Source organism: Taeniopygia guttata, chromosome 2, assembly GCF_048771995.1.
Source record: "Taeniopygia guttata chromosome 2, bTaeGut7.mat, whole genome shotgun sequence".
Lineage (NCBI taxonomy): Eukaryota > Metazoa > Chordata > Aves > Passeriformes > Estrildidae > Taeniopygia > Taeniopygia guttata.
The window spans coordinates 9,672,338-9,692,994 of NC_133026.1; the positions used below are offsets into that span (position 1 = coordinate 9,672,338).

At 37.4% G+C, this 20,657-nt stretch overlaps 1 protein-coding gene across 2 annotated transcripts in view; it reads right to left on the minus strand.

The window, feature by feature from the left end:
• PTPRN2 (protein tyrosine phosphatase receptor type N2) overlaps window positions 1-20,657 on the minus strand; it is a 667,249-nt gene that overhangs the window by 523,593 nt on the left and 122,999 nt on the right. The window contains exon 1 of one of the 2 annotated variants that reach the window (XM_072925319.1): window positions 4,739-4,802. The exons of the other annotated variant lie outside the window; for it this stretch is intronic. Coding sequence (XP_072781420.1) covers window positions 4,739-4,787 — 49 coding nt within the window. The 5' untranslated portion in view covers window positions 4,788-4,802. Of the gene's footprint in view, window positions 1-4,738; window positions 4,803-20,657 lie in introns of those variants that run through there. 2 annotated transcript variants of the gene reach the window in all.

Consider the following 20,657-nt stretch of genomic DNA (forward strand, 5'->3'; position numbering starts at 1 on the left):
ACATTGTTTTAGGCAAACCAATTACTATATACAAGTTTATCTACTATCTACTCATTACAGTAAATATTACTGCATTTATCCCCACTGTGTTCACAATTTAATATCCATTTTCAGAACTAGTGGTTGACAGAGATAAATCCTGGTAATGGAAATTTTGATTTCAGAACACAAGATGGCAGCCTCCAAAAGGGAATAGGAGGTCATCCCAAAGCACTTCCAATAATTATGGACCACAGTGACTGCAGGGGTCCAAGCTCTACCATCCTCTTCATAGGCATTCATCACTGAAAACATTATGAAAAGCCAGGAAGTAAATAGGAAGATAATACACATTCATTAAGAGATATGTATATTAAAAGTTCCTTATGGGAAGTATTTTGCACATTCCCATTTATGACTTCTCAAAAGGCTTTGCTTCCAAAGGCAAAAAATGCATATTAGTATTCCACAATCAAAACTTGCAGGTAAAATTTATTAATTCATATGTGTAAGATCATCCAAGAATGATTCCCAGATTTGCTATGCAAAAAAATAATTCAATAAATGCTTCTTCCCATAAACAGTCCAATTTTATATGTGCATGACTATATCATGATTTACAGGGAAGCAGGTAAAAGCCAGATTTCAGTTACAAAGCTGGATAAAACTAATCCCCAATAAACTTCATTGACACTGCTGATTAGCTGAGACTATGCTAAGTATGCTATAAACTGGAACAGTTTACTTTCCTCCTTAAGCAACATGCAAAATATTTGCATGCAAACTCTATGGATGGGCTTCATCTTCTGTAATTTCTACTTACCAAAGTCAGACAAGTTCTTTTAGACCCTCATGTACCAGAAAAGAAGATTAAATTACAAGTGTTACAAGGAAAGATGATGGAAACAGAACCTAAAAAGACTTTTCTTTTTTTTTCTTTTTTTTTTTTTTTTTTGCCTTGTTAAACTTCCATCTAGCTTATTTGCACAGTTCTGGCTCAGTCAGAGGTTGCATATATGATCCCACAACAAAGTACAAGTAATTATTAATGCTGCTCCATTTGAATTCATATCATAGTAATAATCATGACTTAATTATGTCCTAATAAGTCAAAATATCTTTAAAATACATATATTACTAAGTCATAGCATAATTATAATATAAAAACTACTCAGCTGTTTTTCATCTTCTTAAGAGATGCATATTCCAAGCCTAACAAACCTATAAGCACAAAATGAATTACCCTAATTAATAAAGAAGAGACACTTTCCATATCAAATACAAGTGACATTTTCCCATTCTTTTGTAACCAAAGCTTCTACTTTCTCTTTTCTTTCCAGATGCAAAGTCCTTCCCTTCAAAATTAACCACTAAATCCTCATCCAAAGGCACCTATTGCCACCCACTGCCTGAAGGAGAAACCTAGAGCTGTTTAGGCTAAATACCTAAGCCTAAGGAGATTTGCTAAAACTATGTGAAATTATCCCATATTCATTCCAGGAGTATCCAGTTGGATAGGTTCTGTGGTGACAGTAAAGAATACCAATGTCAGTGACTAGAAAATTAGATTGACTGTACTTAAGACATCAGTTTAAAACACACAAGGAAGCAATTAGAACAACAGGAACCCTACGAGAACCCCTTTATCGGAAAGATTTCTATACTTCCCCCCACAAGCTGCATGACATCTCAAACGAATTGCAGTGTAAAAGACCAAAGTGACAGGAAACTTTCTGCTGAAGTTTAAAGCCAATTTAAAGCTCGAGGCTGGGATACCAGAGCAGTGTGTGGGCAGGCAGAGCCTTTGCAAGAGCAAGGCCTGCCTTGCTGCAGGGAGGCTCGTCACCAGCGTGACAGATGGCAGAGCACAGCACACACTCGTGTTCTGGCACACTGCAGGCACTGCCTATCATTTGGTTGCACCTGTGTCTTTCTCTACTCAAAGATTAAAGTCCTGGGAAGCTGAACATATTTTGCTTCCATTTTTTGCCTCTTCCACACAGTTCCGCTGGCTCTCGACTCTCCAAGGTCTCCACCCAGGCCAGCTGGCAGCTCAAGGAAAACGGGATGTACATTCAGAGCTCGTGAGTGCAGACAGCCCAGCACCCACCTCCAGGCAGATGCGAAAACCCCTAATCCATTCCTATAGGCTGTGTCTCACCAGGAATCCATTTACATACTCATTGTCTCAAGCTTTGGACATTTATCCTGGTGCCTCCTCTTGACATCCCATGATGTGGCTTAAACGACAAGATTTGTTCTCACTATAGGGAGGCCCTTTCTCCTCTCTATCAGGCTTTTCTTTTTTATATCACTGATTCTTTCACTGATATTTCATCACATCATTTCTTCATTGCTCAAGCAGATTCCTTCCAGCACCAAAACAGCATTACTCCACAATAAGCTCCCTAAAGTACTGACTGAAGTGAAAGTATTATCTCCCATACATTCATCATAACACTCCCTGCTAAACATACCTTTGGGATGCTTAATATTTGTGCAAAAATATGAAAGGACTGACTCCAGCGCAGTTAACAGTGAATTTTACATCCCAGAGTGTTGCTTCCTCCTTAGGTACTCTTGCCCCTTCCTTTGGACTATTTCTCCATATATTTTCTAAGTAGTTTTGGATTTCAAGTGTCTCCTTTCACATGTTGACAGCCCACCTGTACCTCCCCAGCAGATTCCATAAGCACATCCTGAGGTGTATTGTGCAAATCATTGCAAAATGTTGCAAAGCACCAGGTAAGCATCCCCAACCATGCAGAAGCTGCTGGGCAGTGACTGCCCCCAGTCACTGAAAAAAGGAAGACAATTTGCTCAAATCACAGTATGAGAGGACTCAGTGCCAGCAAAACCAGGGGATCCTGCTGCCCATGGGGTGTCCAAAAGTAGCAGGTCCCCTCCTGGAATGCTTTTGCTGCAGCAGGTTAATGATGCATGCACCAGGTTAGGGACTTCCACACAGAAATTATCTGTACAGCTTCCTTTCGAGAATCCAAGTCTCAAAAACCTAAATCTCATGATTTAATCATGCTTAATGTGTATGCTTAGCCCAGTCAAAGGACAAAATTAGGTCATATGAAATCCTTAGGGTTGTTTTTTTGTTTTGTTGGGGTTTTTTTTGATAAATGCATCTTATCTGTTTGTTACTATCCTACCTTTTTTTTTTTTTTTTTAATCAGGTAGAAACTTATAAGCAGACAGCTGAAGTATACATACTTAAGTATTTTCCCAGAAATTAAGGTCATTTTTTTCTGGAGCCTTTCTATGACTTCTCAAAAACTGCTCCTCTAAGATTGTATTGAATAAATTTCACTGCAAAGCACCTGGAAACAAAGTGAAGCAATCTCAAATTATCCCACATAAAGAGTTTCTGGCTTTTGCTGCTACCCTGTTCCAGCAGTGTTGTTACTCCTCTGCTGCTTGCATCAACTATGCAGGGCTAATCTTTTTTGCATAGTATTGAAGGAGGGACAGCAAACCATTTCTGTCTTCACAACAAACTTCCATTTTTATTTCTACACTGGGTAGCAAAACAACTTTGCATTAGTTCATGCAGCAATGTATGAAGTAAGATATGCATGAAGTTTGATCTCATTTTTTCTCAAATATTCACAATTTTATTGCATTGAAAGGTTTTATTTGTTTGTTTAGCTTTGCTTTTATTCCTAATGAGAAAGAGTACCCATAAATGGGTCAGAAAAAAAAAATAGAAAAGCTCCTAGATGACCTGCCAGAATCTCAGGTCTCTGCTACTGCAGAGGTTGCACAGGCTGTTCACAACAGAAGATAAAGGTTAAAGTGAAATCAGATTGATGTACAAACCTGGACAAAGAAAGCAGGCAGAAAGAGAAACCAAAGACAGTGTTGTGGGAAGCAGCTCAGCTATGACTGTGGGAAACAATCAATAACCCTGAGAAGGAGGAACTGCTATTGAAAAATATAACAGTAAAAACAACAACAACACACCACCTCAGGAACTGAGGAGTGCAGCAGTAACTGTCAATAATAGCTTGGTTTTGAAGCACCTCTCTTTTTGCTCTGTTTTAGAGGATATTGTCAGCACTTATTAAAAAAAAATGCTGACAATATGTCAACATGATTTAAAAAAATATCCAAACAAATTCTTCTGCCCTCCTTTTCTACCAAATGATCATATAACAGTTTATATATTTCAGGTTTTGGTAAGCATTTCAGTAACAGATGATGGTGTTAGTAGAGTACTGCCACCTTCCTTGCTTTTCTGTCCAGGAAAGTCTTTTGATTTCATACTAGGAAATATATTTTAGACAAAACCTAAGTCTGGATGAGGTTTCCACAAGAAATTTCATATTGTAAGTTTGGATGGGGTTTCCATAAGAAATTTCACATTTTGAACACGATCTTTGGCACAAAGACTTAGAAAAAATGGAAGAAGGAAGGTGTATTTACAGTACTGTTTTATTTCACAAGACATATGTTTCTGCAGAAAATCTCTGCTTCACCATTACGGAACACACTTGGGTTTCCACAGAGGAGTGTACACACTCATGTTGTTCTTGGAAATAAGAACTAGTGGCTTTGAAGTCCTGGCACTGGACCAGAGGTGTTCCAAGGGAAAGTAACTCCTGAGATCTGTGCAAGCCTGGATGTCAGGTTTGCAAATCAAGTGTTTTGCTTGGTAGGTCTGCTCCAATTGCACCACATTATGTACAAACATAAACACAGCCAGAATCTAGCTGAGAAACATTTTGTCTCCCTTCAAAATCTAAAATCACATTTACACAGTCTCTTTCTCTTTCCTTTGCAAGAAAACATTCTGTCATACCAAATGTTCCCACACTACCGATATTTACTCTTTCTGTGAGTTTTGTTCTCTCCAGAATGGTAAAGCTCCTTCCTAATTAGGATCTCCTCACACCAAATACTTTCTTGCTTAGATTCAACCACACTTTCTGTCTCCCTCTTGTGGGAGAAGGACTGAAGTTATACAGGAGAGGGCAGGACAATATTTGAACCAAATAGCCCTTTTCACACACAGTAATCCTGTTAGTTCACATTTCAGCACAGCTCTCAGCAGTGTGAGCACCAAGCTGTAACACACACAGCTCTGTGCCACAGCAGCCCCAGGCTAAGGTCAGGGCACAGGTGGGATAAATGGAAGAAGAACCCAGCAGAATTGTTACAACCACCCAGTTTGCACACCAGCCACTCCAGCCCGCACAGACGTATCCTCAGGGGCTGTGGCACAGAGCAGATGGCTTTCCATTCACATTTCCTGCTGTTCTCATCACATGGCTAGCCTTAAAAGGATTTATTGCTGAGTAACAAATGCACCTATTTTCCTGAATAAACTCCAAAACAAGCATGTTTTAATTTTCCTGCTAAACACAGCCCTACATTACAAATGTAAGGCTTTGTTATTTGCAAAGAAACAGAGAGCAAGAGGTGAAAGTTAAAATAACAAGGTATTAGAGAGATGCTAAGAGATTTCCTTCCATAGTGCAAACCATGGATGGCAACAGGGATAAAACTACTCTTGACCTACTTTTGTCAGAAAATAAGAATGGAATTCTGCCACTTGACTGTACAGAGATGAGGTGCTGGAACAAGCACATAGGATGAGAAGCAATAATGCATAAGCCTGGTAACATCATCAGAACCAGGATTCAAAAAGACAATTATGCCTGAGGTGTCACAGGTAGGCACGACAGGGTAAGAGAGACAGCAGGTGATAATTTGACTTTGCTGAAATCAGTAGGATTTATGCATCAATCTGATTCAAGGTGTTGTGCTTCAGCATTTCCACAAAGTAAATCTCATGGACTAAAATGTATTGTTTGCTATTTTTATGACAGATAACCCACCCAACTTAGTATGGGAGACTTAAATACTTTGTATTATAAAGCTTCCATGCTAGTATTCAAAAGCTTATTTTGCAAATACATTGAGGTCAAGCCCCTACAAACCATAAAATGTTGTACATGCTGAAACCTGAATATCATAGCATCTCCTGTGTCATACATATGCCTTGTAAAGTGAATTACAAATATTTTCAGAAATTACGTATCTGCTCTAAAAATGTCAGATCTTGCTGACACTAGGAAAAGTACAGGAAGAGTTATGGGAGCAATATGCCACAGATGAAAATTCGCCAATTAGAATGTTTTGATTAATGCTGCTGCTGCTGCTGCATTCACTAATGAATGACAGGCAAAGTCACAAGGAATTTCAGCAGTCCTGTATACTACAACCCCTGCATAAAGGACGTCCCAAACATTCCAGGAGCTTTTCCCCGAGATTTACTAAAATGCTTCAGAAACCAATTGTATCTATAAAGCTGTAGAATTTACCTCAGATACTTGGTTATATAAAGTCATAAGAAATCTTACCTCATATTTTCATATGAAAGATCAAGAAATCTTAAAAGTCTCAAAGTTATTAAACTCATTTTTCTTTCTACAGAACATTGTGCAAGTAAGACAATCTTAAGAGCTAAAATGAAATGTTCAGCTTTAAACCAATGAAGCAAAAGTCTGAGGACAGGGACTACCTGGCAAAGCTGGATCATTATGTTACTCTGCCTACTGAGAAAAGCTTAATTAAAATGTGCCTGGAAAAAACTCTCTATTACTTTTTATTTGAAAAGTAAATTATAAAACACCAGAAATCCATAAGTTACTTGTACCTTCCTGCCACTCAGACAAACCCCATTTACACAAGACTTAACTCTGGATAAGAGATGAGCAGTGAGGAGTTTTTAGTTTATCTGCATTTCACAAGGTTAAATCCCCATAAGGGAATACCAATTTCATACTGTAGCTTTAGCAAGTCCACAACAGCATGCTTAACTATTTGAACTCCCTACACATTCTTCACTCTCACGCTAAAATTCACCTCAATTCATTAACAGCCAAGAATGATTTCTGTCACATCAGCTCTGAACCACTCCAGCTTGTTTGTAACAGATGTTATTACCAGTGAAAAAGAGCTCTACCTCCAAACTGTCCTCTCCCAGCAGTCAGCATGAAACACACAATGAAAAATATTATCTCTTCAGCCAACAATTTTATTTACCACTATTCTAAGCAGATTAAGAATGCCAAAAGTTGCTTACTTTTCAGACATATTCAATGCCACCTGATTTTATATCTATATCAGCTGCAACTCCTGCTTTTAATATCAACCACTCCTATTTGCATGGCTAAATAGAAACAGACTGCTGCAGAGAAGGGAAGAAGGAAATAATATATTTTATGCATTTAGTACCTGGCCATCTGGTACCTCAGAAATGTGCTCAACTTCAAAACAGCAAGAAAATAAAATGAGGGAGCCAAAAGAGGCTTTGCTGAAGCAAAAATGTATTTATTTATATAAACAGCAATTGGCAGCTGATGCAGAGGATACATAAATCCAGTTGCTAATGCACAGGGTTGTGTGAATAGTAATGCCATAACTAAGCAGTAGCAATGGAAATTAGAATGAAATCTCTGTCCATACCATCCCTATTTAAATTATTTCCCCCCCACCCCCCCCCAATTTTCTCTTCTGTGTATCACTGGAAGAGGGGCGAGAAAACAGAACCCTTAAGGTGCTTCCCTTCACCTAGGGAAGAAAATAAAAGAAATGCAGTAATGTGTAACAGCTTCAGTGTCCTCAACATTTGGTGGATGTCTCAGGAGAAACAGAGTAGGTGAAATTTCTCATTAGGAGACTACATGACTGCAGTAGTGAAGAGAGAGGGAGTCATTCTACTTTGACCAAAAAGAGTCAGGTACAGATAAATAGGTTTATCTGTAGAGGGAGGTGGTGATTGCATCACAAAAAGAACTCAGATTGGAGAAGGCCCTTCACAGCTTCCAGCAAACTCCTGAACTTATCTGAAGCTCTCTCTTTTTTGCCCCCTGAAGGATAAATGGGAGAAAAATGCATCAAACCGTGTTTGATATGAAGCCACAAGTTTCCTGATAGCTGCCAGGGAGTTATAATTATCTAATTTCCCTATATTAATGATTTCTAAATGAATTTAATTAATTACTTTTAAATTTGAATTTTTTTCAGCTCTCATCTGCACTTGAACTGAAGATTTGTGATTCTTGCCACACACAAAAAAAAAAAGCCAGTAAAAAAAACAGATGTCAAAATGGCAGAAACAGAGTGGCGATACTATACCTGGTTGAGGCAAAATGTATGAAGTAGTACAGGGTGATTCTGGAGATAAAGGTAAAATCTGTGTAATGTAATCTAGATTGGATACTGGTTTTAATAAAAAATTACTATTTTTTTATATGAGTTCATCCAGAAGCCATTTAAAATTTACAATTTTTACCAGATATGCCAAAATATTTTGCTGGTCTCAAACCCAAGTCCTGTAATATTTCAAGATGAGAATCTCAGTTTTCACTGTCAAGTAAGTTCATACCTTACTCAGCTGTTCAGTAATTGTATGGAAAAGAAAAATGCTCAGAGGAAGGCAAAGCTTCAGCATACAACCTTTTCTACCACAAAAAATTTTAATAAAAGATAAAAAAGATTCCTTAAAATTGCCTTAGTGTTTAACTCTAAGTTTATTGCAAATTGTAAAAACTTGACTAGATATAGTGAAATTACAATATTCAAGTAACACTATTAAACTGTAAAACGGGTACCAAACTTTGCCAATTCTGAGTGCAAAACAAAGCTAAATAAACACTGTCCTTGCAGCTTGCTTGCACCTGTAGGCATACACAGTTCACTTGGAATATATGTGTATGGATACATACACTACCAAACAGCATTTTATAGGTTTCTAATGCTTTATAATCAATTCCACCAAATAAAGGAAAAAAGTCAAGAACACTAATTACAAAGAAAAAGAGAACTGCCAAATGCTTGCTGGAAGCAGAATGCAGCAGGACACTTTGGGCTGGTTATTTATATAAAAACATGTGACAGAAATAGAGAAATACACTCAGCAGCTTCTTCTGAGAGTAAAGAAGGGCTTTTCAGGACCTGTCCTAGAAGTCATGGTGCAAAAGATGGCAAAATGGCAAAGGTCGTGATTTCTTCTTAGGAGAAATCCAGTGAAGCCTGGATTCCAGAAAGTCTCATTGTGCCTAGAGATGGTGGGTAGATAAATCACAGGATCTTCAAAATAAACCACTTCAGAAGCCAAGTTAGTAAGTAGGAATATAAAAATAGCAAGAACACGATGGCACAAAAATCAGAAAGATGGAACTGTAGCATGTAACAAAGGAAGAGATAAAAAGAACATGTGATAAAGACACAGGAATAGTATGAAAACAGTCATAAAACAGATGGTTCAATCCTTCTCAGTTTTTCTTTCCATGGTTGCTAGATCACCTAAAGTTCCCTCAGAAACGAGTTCATATATAACAGTAGTGAAAAGTGACAAGAGGTAATGGTTCTAAACTAAAAGAGGGTAGATTTAGACTAGTCTAAGCTAGAATTTTTTTTACAATAAGTGTGGTGAAACACTGGCATAGATTGCCCAGAGAAGTGGTGGATGCCCCATCCATAGAAAAATTCAAGGTCAGGTTGGATGGGGCTCTGAGCAATCTCATCTGATTGAAAATGTCTCTGCTCATAGCAGGGGGCTTGGACAAGACAAGTTTTAAAGGTCCCTTCCAGTTCAAACCATTACATGATGAAAATTACTGATGTAGACTTTGAAAATATATGTACAATTTTCTGGGTAGAAAAAATGGAAAAAAAAATCCTTCCGTTCGTTAAAAATTAAGAGCCATCATAGTTATACACAGGAAAAATACATGGATTGTTTTTAAATGATTAGGCAATGCATAGATTTCTCTGGGACCTTTTTTATAAAAATATGTGCATTGAAAATAAGAATTGCACGTTAGTCAGGAAAATTACAAATAGATGACATGACCGTGAGAAAACACTCAAACTGCTTCAGCTTCCTTTTTCATTAGAAAGAAACCTGTAATCAGGCAATTAATTACTCTGCACTAGGAAAAAGAAGAAAACGAAAGCTAAAATTAATTAAGTGAGCATTTAACCATAGTCTACATTTTCAAATCACAGGCCTGATGAAATTAATTTTTAGAAAGTAAACTAAAGGAAACTCAGAACACTTAATACTTAAGAAGACTTGTGGGAAGGAAGTGTAGCTCAAGGAGGTTGGAAAAAGCAAATCAAAATACTTCTCTCTTCAGAAACAGAGAAAATTGAAAGTTTTGGGAAATACAAACTACTCAGTTTAAGCTGAGTCTCAGAAAAACACTGGAACAAATAAAAAGCATCCAGAAGACAGGAAAAGTTGCATAAGTAACTTGAATTTTTTAATAACGATAGCTGAATCAAGATGATTTTCTCAAGGGCAGATAAGAGCCCTTGTGCACAGGAACAAGTCAGAAGATGTCTTTTTTTCACCTTAGCAGGGCTTTTGGTACCATCTCACATGACACTCTCATTAGCAAGCCTAAATGAATCCTCTAAAATTGATAAAACTATTTTAAAAAACAAATTTAGACCTAGCAATGGATAAATGTCAAAACAGGATGGCAGAAAAGGCAGTATCAAGGCAGGTTGAGAGGTGGGTCTGCCCTGGGTCTAGTAGTACTTATGGAGTAATTTCATTAATCATGTAGATGATGGAACCTAGTGAATGCTTATCAAATGTGACATTTCTCTGTACTCAATACAGGGCCTGCAGCTTCTTTCAAGTCCCTAGAAAACAAGATTAGGATCAAAATAATCTTTTCAAATTGGAAAAATGGCATAATATAAAGGACATGATTCAGTAGGGAGAAATTTGAGATGCTACGCCTGTACCTAGGTAGACAATCAGCTGTACAAGATACAGAATTGTCATCTCGAATCTTCCTGATGAGAAATTTAGGAATTTTAATAGAGTACCTACATGAGACATTATTATCACACCTTTACAAAGCATAAAGTTTAGTAAAATAGTACTTATCTTTTCTTAAAAAAACATTGTTACGAGTCCTAATGTATTACAATTTTCAAAATATTTAGAAATCCTTGGATGGAAAATAAAATGCAAGTTTATAATAACTCTGTATATTTTTTGTGAAAGATTTTTTTCTTCCACAACACAAAAATATCAGGTTCATGCGAGGCAGAGACTCATAGAATTATGTAAAACTATCAGTCAGGGATGAATCATCACCAAAACAAGGTCTGACAATCTCTTTTCACAAGTAGATGGAGGAGCTGCTAGTAGCCATCTGGAAGCCCCAATTTCAGATGCTCACTTGATAACTCAAATCAAGTACAAGACTCACTTTCCCACCTTTGGGGCAGCAATGCCATCCTCAGATCCATATTACCAACAGAGCATGAGCATACTTGCTTATCACAGGAAATGCTTCCATTTGGACAGCTGTAGCTTCAAAAACTTGAGCAAAACTCAAGAGACCAAAGATTTAAATAACCTGCCTCATAACAGATGAAGCAAAGTGGATCTCTCCTGTTATTACAATTATGCTTATAAATACATACCTATAGCTTCCATGAAATATCCCTTTATTTTTAAAATTTATATTTAAAATTACCCGATTTATTTTCTCTGCAGTGAATTTTTAGTCTGTAAAGTACTTAGTTATTACAGTTTTCAGATACCTGTGAATTAACAGTTTGGTTTTTACTCAGACCAAATGGAATGGCAAAAGTGGCAAAACCAGTCCACGTCACATATTTAGTTTCTACAGCCAGTGCACCCTTCCAGCTGCTTATCTATAAGATTACAACTTCCAGGATTCTTTACAAGAGAAAGGCTTTTGCAGAGAAAATATTTAGTCCTGAGGAGAAAAGATGACAAAATCTTTATAAATGTGCTACATTTTTTTAATCACACCAAAAAATAACACGTGCAAGCTTATGTCCAGGATTTTAAAAACTCCTTTTGAATATTTAATGATCATACATATACACTATGTCTCTAAACCTGTTCTAATTCCTGGCCTTTGCTGAGTTTTTATCCCCACACAGATATATTGGTACACACACACAGAGCATAACCTGATGCAGAGGCAAATGATGGATGGGCTGTGAGGCCACGTTGATTCCCTCTGCTGCAGTGCAAGTCAGAGTGAAGCACAGCATCCTTATTAAAGATGCTGTCCATTAACTTCTCCTTGCTCTACAAATCCTTAGTTATAGCATATTAGCAGTGTATGCCTGAGTGAGCACTGCTCTAATTTGAAACTGAAACAATGCTTGCATCCCACTGTGACCAATATTAATTAACATCTTTCTTCTGTTTCCCCTGAACTCTCCTCCTGACATTTCCAGGTAAAGTTAAATAAAAATGTATGTCAATATGTAAAAGCTGGCTATTGGCAAATGTGTCATGTAATTGAAGTAGCAGATGTTGAATGTCAATTAAAATAGTTTCCCTTTGGAAAATGAGTGTGTTTATCTATAATATATCATGTTATGGTCTTTTTTAATAACAGTGATCATAGCAGGCAGTCTTTGCACATTTGACAAATTGATAATGTCACAAAAGATATAAGCTTCCTTATAAGCTTCCTTAAGTAAGCTCTTAAGTAAGGTGAGAACTCACTTGTACATTTATTGATAAACCAGCTAAGTCCAGAAAAGGAATACACAGTTTAAAAAATTGCAAATTCAGGTGGTCCATTATTGTTCTGATGACAACCAGATTAAGCACAATCTGACTGTGAGATGTAAAATTCAAATTATGTCAAATTAAATGTTTTCTAGAAGTGCCTCATGTTTGAGAGAATACATAAATTGGTCGTGAAGTTTTTGTTCCTTTTTTATGCATTTTCTTTATTTTCAGTTACCTGGATAAAATATCTCAAAAATGTAAAAAGGCTGTACTGAAACACCTTTTAAAAATAGTTTTTCTATCAGAAATATTATATTCCTATGTAGCATACAGAAAATACAAGTATATCAGTCAACAGTAGCAGCCACTTCTGGCTTTTTTTCTGCTGTCTGAAAATCAAGCCAGTATGATGTTTTAATGGAGCACCCTTCTTAGACAACAGGTTTTTTGTAATATAATTATCTAGTTAAAAATATGGAAGGAGTGAAAAAAAAAATAGGTTCAGATCACCTTTAACAAGAGGAACTCAATTTGTAATTTAACTGGCCCCCATGTAACTTAATATAACTTAGCAATATATTTTCAATTAACATGTAAGTACATTAAGCTCATGTAAAATTCAAAGAGCAAGAAAGTGAATTAAAACATAAATATAGTTCAAAATCTGGGAGACATTCCCATGGCAAGCAGAAACAGAGTCTTGTGTCTCACCTGCTATTGAGCAGAAGAATTCCTTACTATAATTTAGTAAACTAACAGATTTCCCTTATTTCTCGTGTAAGATACCTGCAAAAGGATGCAAATGTATTCCAGCCAGTGACACACATGGCTTGTCACTCCCAGCTGCAGGGTGCCACACCACCAGCTCCAGTTCCAGTGCTGGCTGAGATGACAACATCACCAAACTGCGGGTGGTCAATGCCACTGATCTCCCATTTCCAGGTGAATATCACAGCAGACTATTTACACTCAGCTTCCAAAGGGGCAAAGGATCACCTGCAAGCCCCAAGATTCAAGAGCTGGTCCCATCTGGATCCAGGCACAATCCCAGCTTTTGTGGCTTCACCTGTCTCCACAAGTCCCAGCTATAAGATTGTGATTTTGTGCCCAGTGGCTTCAAAGAAGCCACATCTTCAGGTGGCTTACAAGCCAGTTATCAACTACAGCAAATGAAAGAAGAAATGCAATGCCTAAATATTGATTGGAGGCAATGTTTCAAAAACAAGAGGTGGCAGAGGTTTCTGAGCAGATTCTGGTGCAGTGCCAGCCCAGTTTTAACAGAACAGTTCCAGCAAGCGTTCAGGTTTTTCTCATTGTCAGGGCTATTTCTGCTTTACTTCTCTGTTTCAGAAGCAAGATAATTCTTGTGTTTATGTGGCAGAGTAGATTCTCTAGAAGGCAAGTGGCAGAGCTCACATTTCCTCTGCTTGGACTTGACCCAGAAAATTTGCAGGACTTCTAGGGGAGGGGCTGCAGGGATTCACTAACACAGCTTCTTAGGTGTTTTCTGACTGCTGGTGGATGACCACTGCTAAATCACAATGTACTGTGCAGAAATGAAAACTAAAACTAAAGTCACACCTAAAAGTGAAAAGTAGACCTCATCCACTTAGTAAACCAAGAACTTCACAGAGTCTGACATTCTATTAATTAGTGCTGGTAGGACAAAGGGAAATGTTTTATAAAGTAGCATCCTTTGAACCACAGCAACAGTATTGTTATATGTAAATAAATTGTATTTCATATACTTTGAAAAAGGGTATGAGAATGTAGTTGAAGGAAGGAAAATATTGAAAACGAGCAAACTTTGGTCAGTCTTGTGGTAAACACCAATGGAGAGTTATGACAGCAAGTTCTACAGATAATTGCTGCAGTATTTAAGGTTAAATCCAACCACTTGCAAAAAATAAAATGATTCAAGCTATTCAGAAATATCAAACAGCTTTCCACAAAACACTTCAGTATTTGCACAACAAATTTTAAACAAACCCACTTACAAGTAGGTGCAATTCCCACAATAATGATGTCCATGCATTTAGTATCAAGCCCAATGATTCATAAACCAGTGTGCTAATAGGTGTCTTAATTGCTGCCCTTTAACTAAAACTAAGAAAAGACTTTTGAGTCATATATAAATATTCAGCCAAAACCAAATCAGTCTGCTGTGCAATCACAAAATAAGGTACTGCTTTACTCAGGAATTTCAACATGCCATGTGGAATACAGCTCCTTTCACCATCCTCAAATGTCCTCAGACTTATTCACTTTAAAAATAACCTGGGGAGAAGTCAAACATCAAGCTCATTGAGTTTTTTCTCTAAAAGGAAAATATATTTCTTTTTCCAGCTTTACATAGATTTAAAAAATATCACCTGCTGCACTGTATACCTGTGTGTGAGTCAGGACAAAAAATAGCAGGAAAAAAATCTAGCTGTATTTATGTTAAAACATAAAATGCACTGCAAAAAATATTGATAACTTCAATATAAAAGACCAAAACCACACAGTCCAAGCCACTCATTCTTACACAGACTATTTACTTTTTTAATTCTTCCAATCTGCATTTAATACAATAAGCAGTATTTAAAAAATCAGACAAATTACTTTATTTACAATATTCTCATCATAGATCTGAAATCATGCCCTCCAGTCCAAATATGTGATATAAAAGCAAACCTTATGAAAGACTACAGAATGCTTGACATCCAAAAATACCACAGTGACTTGCAGCAGTGCCCAAGCCAGTCACATCCCATGGGCATGCCCAGAAAAAGGCATCAAATTCCTTTTCTGTATCTTGTCAGGGCAGGAATTACAGCATCCCCCAGTGGGCATAACCAGACTATTAAAACCACAACATACATTTTTACACAGATGCAGCACAAGCATCACCCTCATTTATCTGAGGACAGAGTGCTGTGTTCCAGTGCCAATCCCCAGTATGAAGTCATTGGGAACCAGAGTGCAGCTGAAAATCCACCCCATGTGCAGAAAAGATCAGCAAAGCTCTGTATTTTTTTGCTTTGAAAAAATATGATCCCCACTACCATCATTCTTGGTGGCAAACTGGAAAGGCCTCTGAGCAAGGCAGGAGTCCAGTTCACTGAGTGTGCTGAGAGCCCCAGCTGGAGCCAAATGCACAGAGGGAGGGAATTCTCAGTTCCTTTCTTAAAAGCAGCTCTTGGCTGGTAGGAACCTTGAGAAACTTACAATTAGGCATATATATATATTATTTTTAAATAAATCTATTTTCATATATAGAGAGATAAACTATTGACTAGCACTTGTACTCAGGAAATAAGAAATTTGTGTTCTTCAGTCTGAAGGTGGTTCACTCCCTGATCTGCCATATCACAGGACAGACCCAGGCTATTAAATTTTAAGAGAGTCTGGGACTGGTCTCCTTTATACTGAAGCCATGTCAATGAATAGAAAAGCTGCATAGAGCCAGAAAAGGAGTAAAAGGAAAAGTATGACTCTTGCACCCTAATAGGATATTCAGCTGGAGAGAATGCAATTATAATTTCCAGCTTCTTCCCCCAGGATTGTTAATGCATTGTGTATTGAGCAGCTATTCAGTGAAAATTCAACATAATCTTGGGAACAGGACTCAATCACAGCATAACCACAAGGGTACAATCCTGATCCCTTGTCTTCTTTTTCCAGCTCTGAAAAATCTTGTCTTTTCTATACAATGGCTTTAGCAAAAGGCAAAGTCTGGCTTTGCTCCGTGCAGTCTGAAGCTTAGCGATTATTGTGCTGCCCCTAGGAGTTAATAAGATCTTAGGCTGTACTTGTGGGTGTTCCTGCTGACACTTTTTAAGCTGCTGGCATGTCTAACCAACCATGGTTTGAGAGGGGAAGGGTGCAAGGCAGCAGCTCCCAGAGCCAGCAAAGGCCTGTCCTCCCTGTTTGCTCATGGTGCCAGACTCCGTGGGCAAGGTTACACCAGGTTCTGCTGTTCACTTGCCCAACATGACTGGTACTTGCTTTACCTAATTAGAGCAAGTTTCCTTCACAGGGGGTAGGTTTTCCATTTCCCTTTCAGACAATCAAAGGAAGGAGACAGGAGTTATCCTGGGGAGTGCTGACTGCATTAAGTACTTTGTACCTGCCAGATCTTTTTTTTTGCCTGCCAGTACCAGGAGCTGGCCATTATCCAAGACAGCATGGATGGGATTCACAAGGTTAAAAACAGGTCTCAACAGCAGACCCAGTCATCCTATCCACTGTGCTTGCAGAGCTGCAGTCAAGGGAACAATTTATCTTCTCTTACTGAGAAGATCTAAAGCATGTTAGATCAGCTATCACCTAAAACCTGCCTGTTTCACTCTCAACTACACAGCAACATCTGGGCAACCCGCTCAGAGGCTGACACCCAAACTGCAAATATCTAAGGTTAAGGCTGATTAATCCCCCTCCACAAGAATCTTTCTGACTTCATCCTTTCTCCTCCTGTATGCTGATGTGAAATACTGACCACAATCCTTCTTTGGGCCAAAGCAGAAGACAAACCAGTCCCTGAAATACACTGGTTATTTCGTAGCACTTTTGTCAGCTTCAATAAGCACTGATCAAATCTTACAAACTTAGAGGTTCTCTTCCAGGATCTCACTCCCTACTCAGCTCTCACTAATTTTAATAGCAAATTGAAGTAACTCTCATCATCAGAAAGTTCAAGTACTCATCACAAATTTGCAATTCAACCATAAACTTCAATCTGTATGGTGTGCCCACAGGAAAAAAGAGAGCACAGTTCACCCATTAGACCTAATGAAAAATTTCAAAAGCCCATCACTAGTTTTGCAAAGGAAATTAAACATACATACCTACTTTTTAAACTGTTAAAGATGTTTTCCAAACTGGAATGTCAGATTGCCTATACCATCAATGTCCTGGAATAACATTCTCATCAGCGGCAATTTCTTTTCAACAAAGTATAATTGAATGGACTAGGCTAGGAGTGGCTATCACACATAACCCTGACTTTTTAACATGGTAAGAAAGCTGAAATAAAGCCATAAATTATTCAGAGACAAAATTTATGCAGAAAAGATTAATTAAGAAACCTGATTAGAATGCCTCCAAAAGGTAGTCACTAGACTTGGCCAGGAAAAAAAGTGTTCACTCCAAAGAAAGCAATGAACAGAGGACTAATTTAGAAAGTGACCCAGGACTGAAATCTCCTGGTCTTTCCCAAACCTCCTCTGCTCAGGGTATTTTAATGAAAATCCTCCCTCATCCTCATTATTGTAAAGTGCAGCCCCACTGTTAATGGCAAGGCTATGATTAATGCAACAGCTCTGCTCTAGGAATTGGATTATTTAGATCTGAGGTGGTCAGATCTGATGAGGGCCATGTTAAAAATGAGAGTGATGGCTCAAAGCCGTGTCACCCACAGCAGTATGCAGCTCAGAAACAGTGCAGAACATGATTTATCTTGTTCCAAAATTATATTTCAAATGTCCTTTAGTGCAGTTAGTGAAACCTTTATTTCTGAACTGCAGTCTGTGTGCTCCTATGCACTGATACAGCAAGTGACCCAAACTGCTCCTTTACTTTGTAAAAATTGAACAGCCAGAGTTCAGGCCAGAAGAGATTATTTGGCCATTTAACCAAACTGCTCATGACTCTCAGACTCCAGCTTCACTCCTCTCTCCTTATCAACTGCCCAAAATTGCAGAAAATACACATTCACCGCAAATATATTAAAAAAAAAAAAAGACAAACCAATGAGGCTTATTTGAAGACAAATTATAAATAATGTATTTATCTATTCTCAGTGTTTGCTCATCAGTTCATATTTACATTCCTCTTTCTTTGAAGAGCTACTAATGTGTGCTATCTGCTGACCATTAAAATACTATAGCACAATAGTCATGCATTCCCACAATATTCTTTGAAAAAATGAACAAACTGAATTTTATGGACTTTATTGTTTTCTCTAGCTTAAAATAATTTCAGCTACTCATGTCTGTCTCCATTCCAATTTTTGATGGCAATTTTAAATGTTTGCATGACAGTTTGTGCAGCATTCTCATAGCAGCCTTATCATTAGACTTGATGAGAGCTAAAACAAAGCCAAACCCCAAGTCCCCAAATTACTCTCTCTTCTCACACCATGAATTATTTTGACCTCTTTTTGCCATAATGCCAGAGGAAAACCTTTATCAAGCTCTTTACAATCTGTATCCATTACCAAGGACCTGCCTGGGAGACTGTGCTCACCTGCTCTGCAGCTGCCCCTTCCCCTTTGAGAAGCTCCTCTTTCCATTTGGGTGCTTAGAAGCACAAGACCAGCCATGCCCTCATCATTACCCAGGTCACTCACAATTATTTGGTTTTAGGAAAATAATAATATCTTTTTCCTAATAATTTTCTAAACAGAATAAAGCTGAATCCTACATTAAAGTCCAGTTCAGGACTACTCTGACACTGGCAAACTCTAGCTCAGAACAAGGCCAAACCAACCAAGTCAGTCCTACTATTTTTTCCCTAGCTCATACTTCAAAATATTTTTGTGGTGGAATTTAAAAACACAGATATCTATCTGTTAAATGAACATATATCGTGGTTAGATTTTTCCCCCACCAATAGTTATAACTGGATTCGTGTCCCTAAATCTCCTTGGGAATTTTTATTCCCTTGATAATAATAATAACAGTGAGATTAACAGTGACATTACAGGTGAGGTTTCGTCACTAGAGAATATTGGAAGGCAAGACAGAACAGAACATGAAATGATATTAAATTAAATTATTAATTAATTATATTAATTAAATTCTGCATAATTCAAAAATACATTAACCTTCATTTATAGATTTAAATATAATTGATATTCTAAGTTAATTAAATTAACATTTTTAAAAAGTATTAGAAGTACTAAAGAAGCAAAATTTAAGAAAAATCAGCAAAAGTTTCATAGACCCACTTCCTGGATAGACAATTTTATTCTCAAAGTCTACTGATTATTACTGCTTAGCTTTGTTTATGCTTTCCACATCCTCACAATCCCTGTCTCCTTTTGTTTCCCATGTCCATTGGAAGGAGGCAAGGAAGCTCCTTTCCCTTCTGCCTGTGTTGTATTTACTGCATGACTGGAGCTGTACAAACAGTGAAAACACAGAAGCATGCAAGATGTGAATATGTTGATTATTCATTTATATAAACAGATATCATACCCTCAAATTCACATGTTTACAATTGTTTACTATTGAATTTTTTGAAAAACCAAACAAAAAACCACAAATCCCCAAGTCCAGCTCTGTGTTCACTAAAATCTCTTGAAATAACAGATTCAGTTAGTTTCCTAATTTGCTTTCTGAGAACTTAAACTACTACTTAACTTAAATTTAGGTGCCAATTTCATTGCAGATGTTCAGCTTGCTGCTTGGTTAAAGGATTTGCAGTTTCATTCTGTAGATTTGTTCTTAACTGTCAGCTCTATTATCAATAAAGCAGAACTAAGTTCTGGCTCAGTGTCATCCCTGCCTTCTTGAGTTATGCATGAACCTGAGCTTTTAGTCTGTTTGGGAAGAAGAGCAGCTGCAATATGGAAGCTTAATTTATTGAAAATGAAAGATAAAATTAAGAAGTTAGAGATTTTTAATTTGAGCTTCCATACCTTAAAAAAAATTCATTTTTATATAAAATATGTGTGTATTTGCTTGGGGAGTCTTAGGTGTTTGGGTTGTGGTTTTTGGTTGTTTTTTTTTTTTTTTGCTTGCAGCACCTGGTCATTCAATATGCAAACCTTGTTAAATTTATGATACTGTACACCTGCACTTTTGTTGCCAGAAGGTATCCCCTCCCTGAAAATAAAAATAGAAAAAGCTGACCCTGCAGAAGGTTTATGCTTTGGCATGGCTGCCCCTTGCATTGCCAGCAAGATTTTTTCATTTATTAAATTATTACAGGCTTAATTTCAGAAAAAAAAAAAAAAATCAATTCTAGAGAAGACTAATGATAACCAGCTTGTAAACACTTGTAAATATTTCAGATTTAATTTTTGGCACTATAATGAAGCAATCCAGAGCCTGCCAAACATATCAAGAGTTAAAGTCATTACACAGTTGGCATTCTCACACTGGGGCACCTGGATTTTGGGTTTTTCATTACATCATTGTACTGGGAC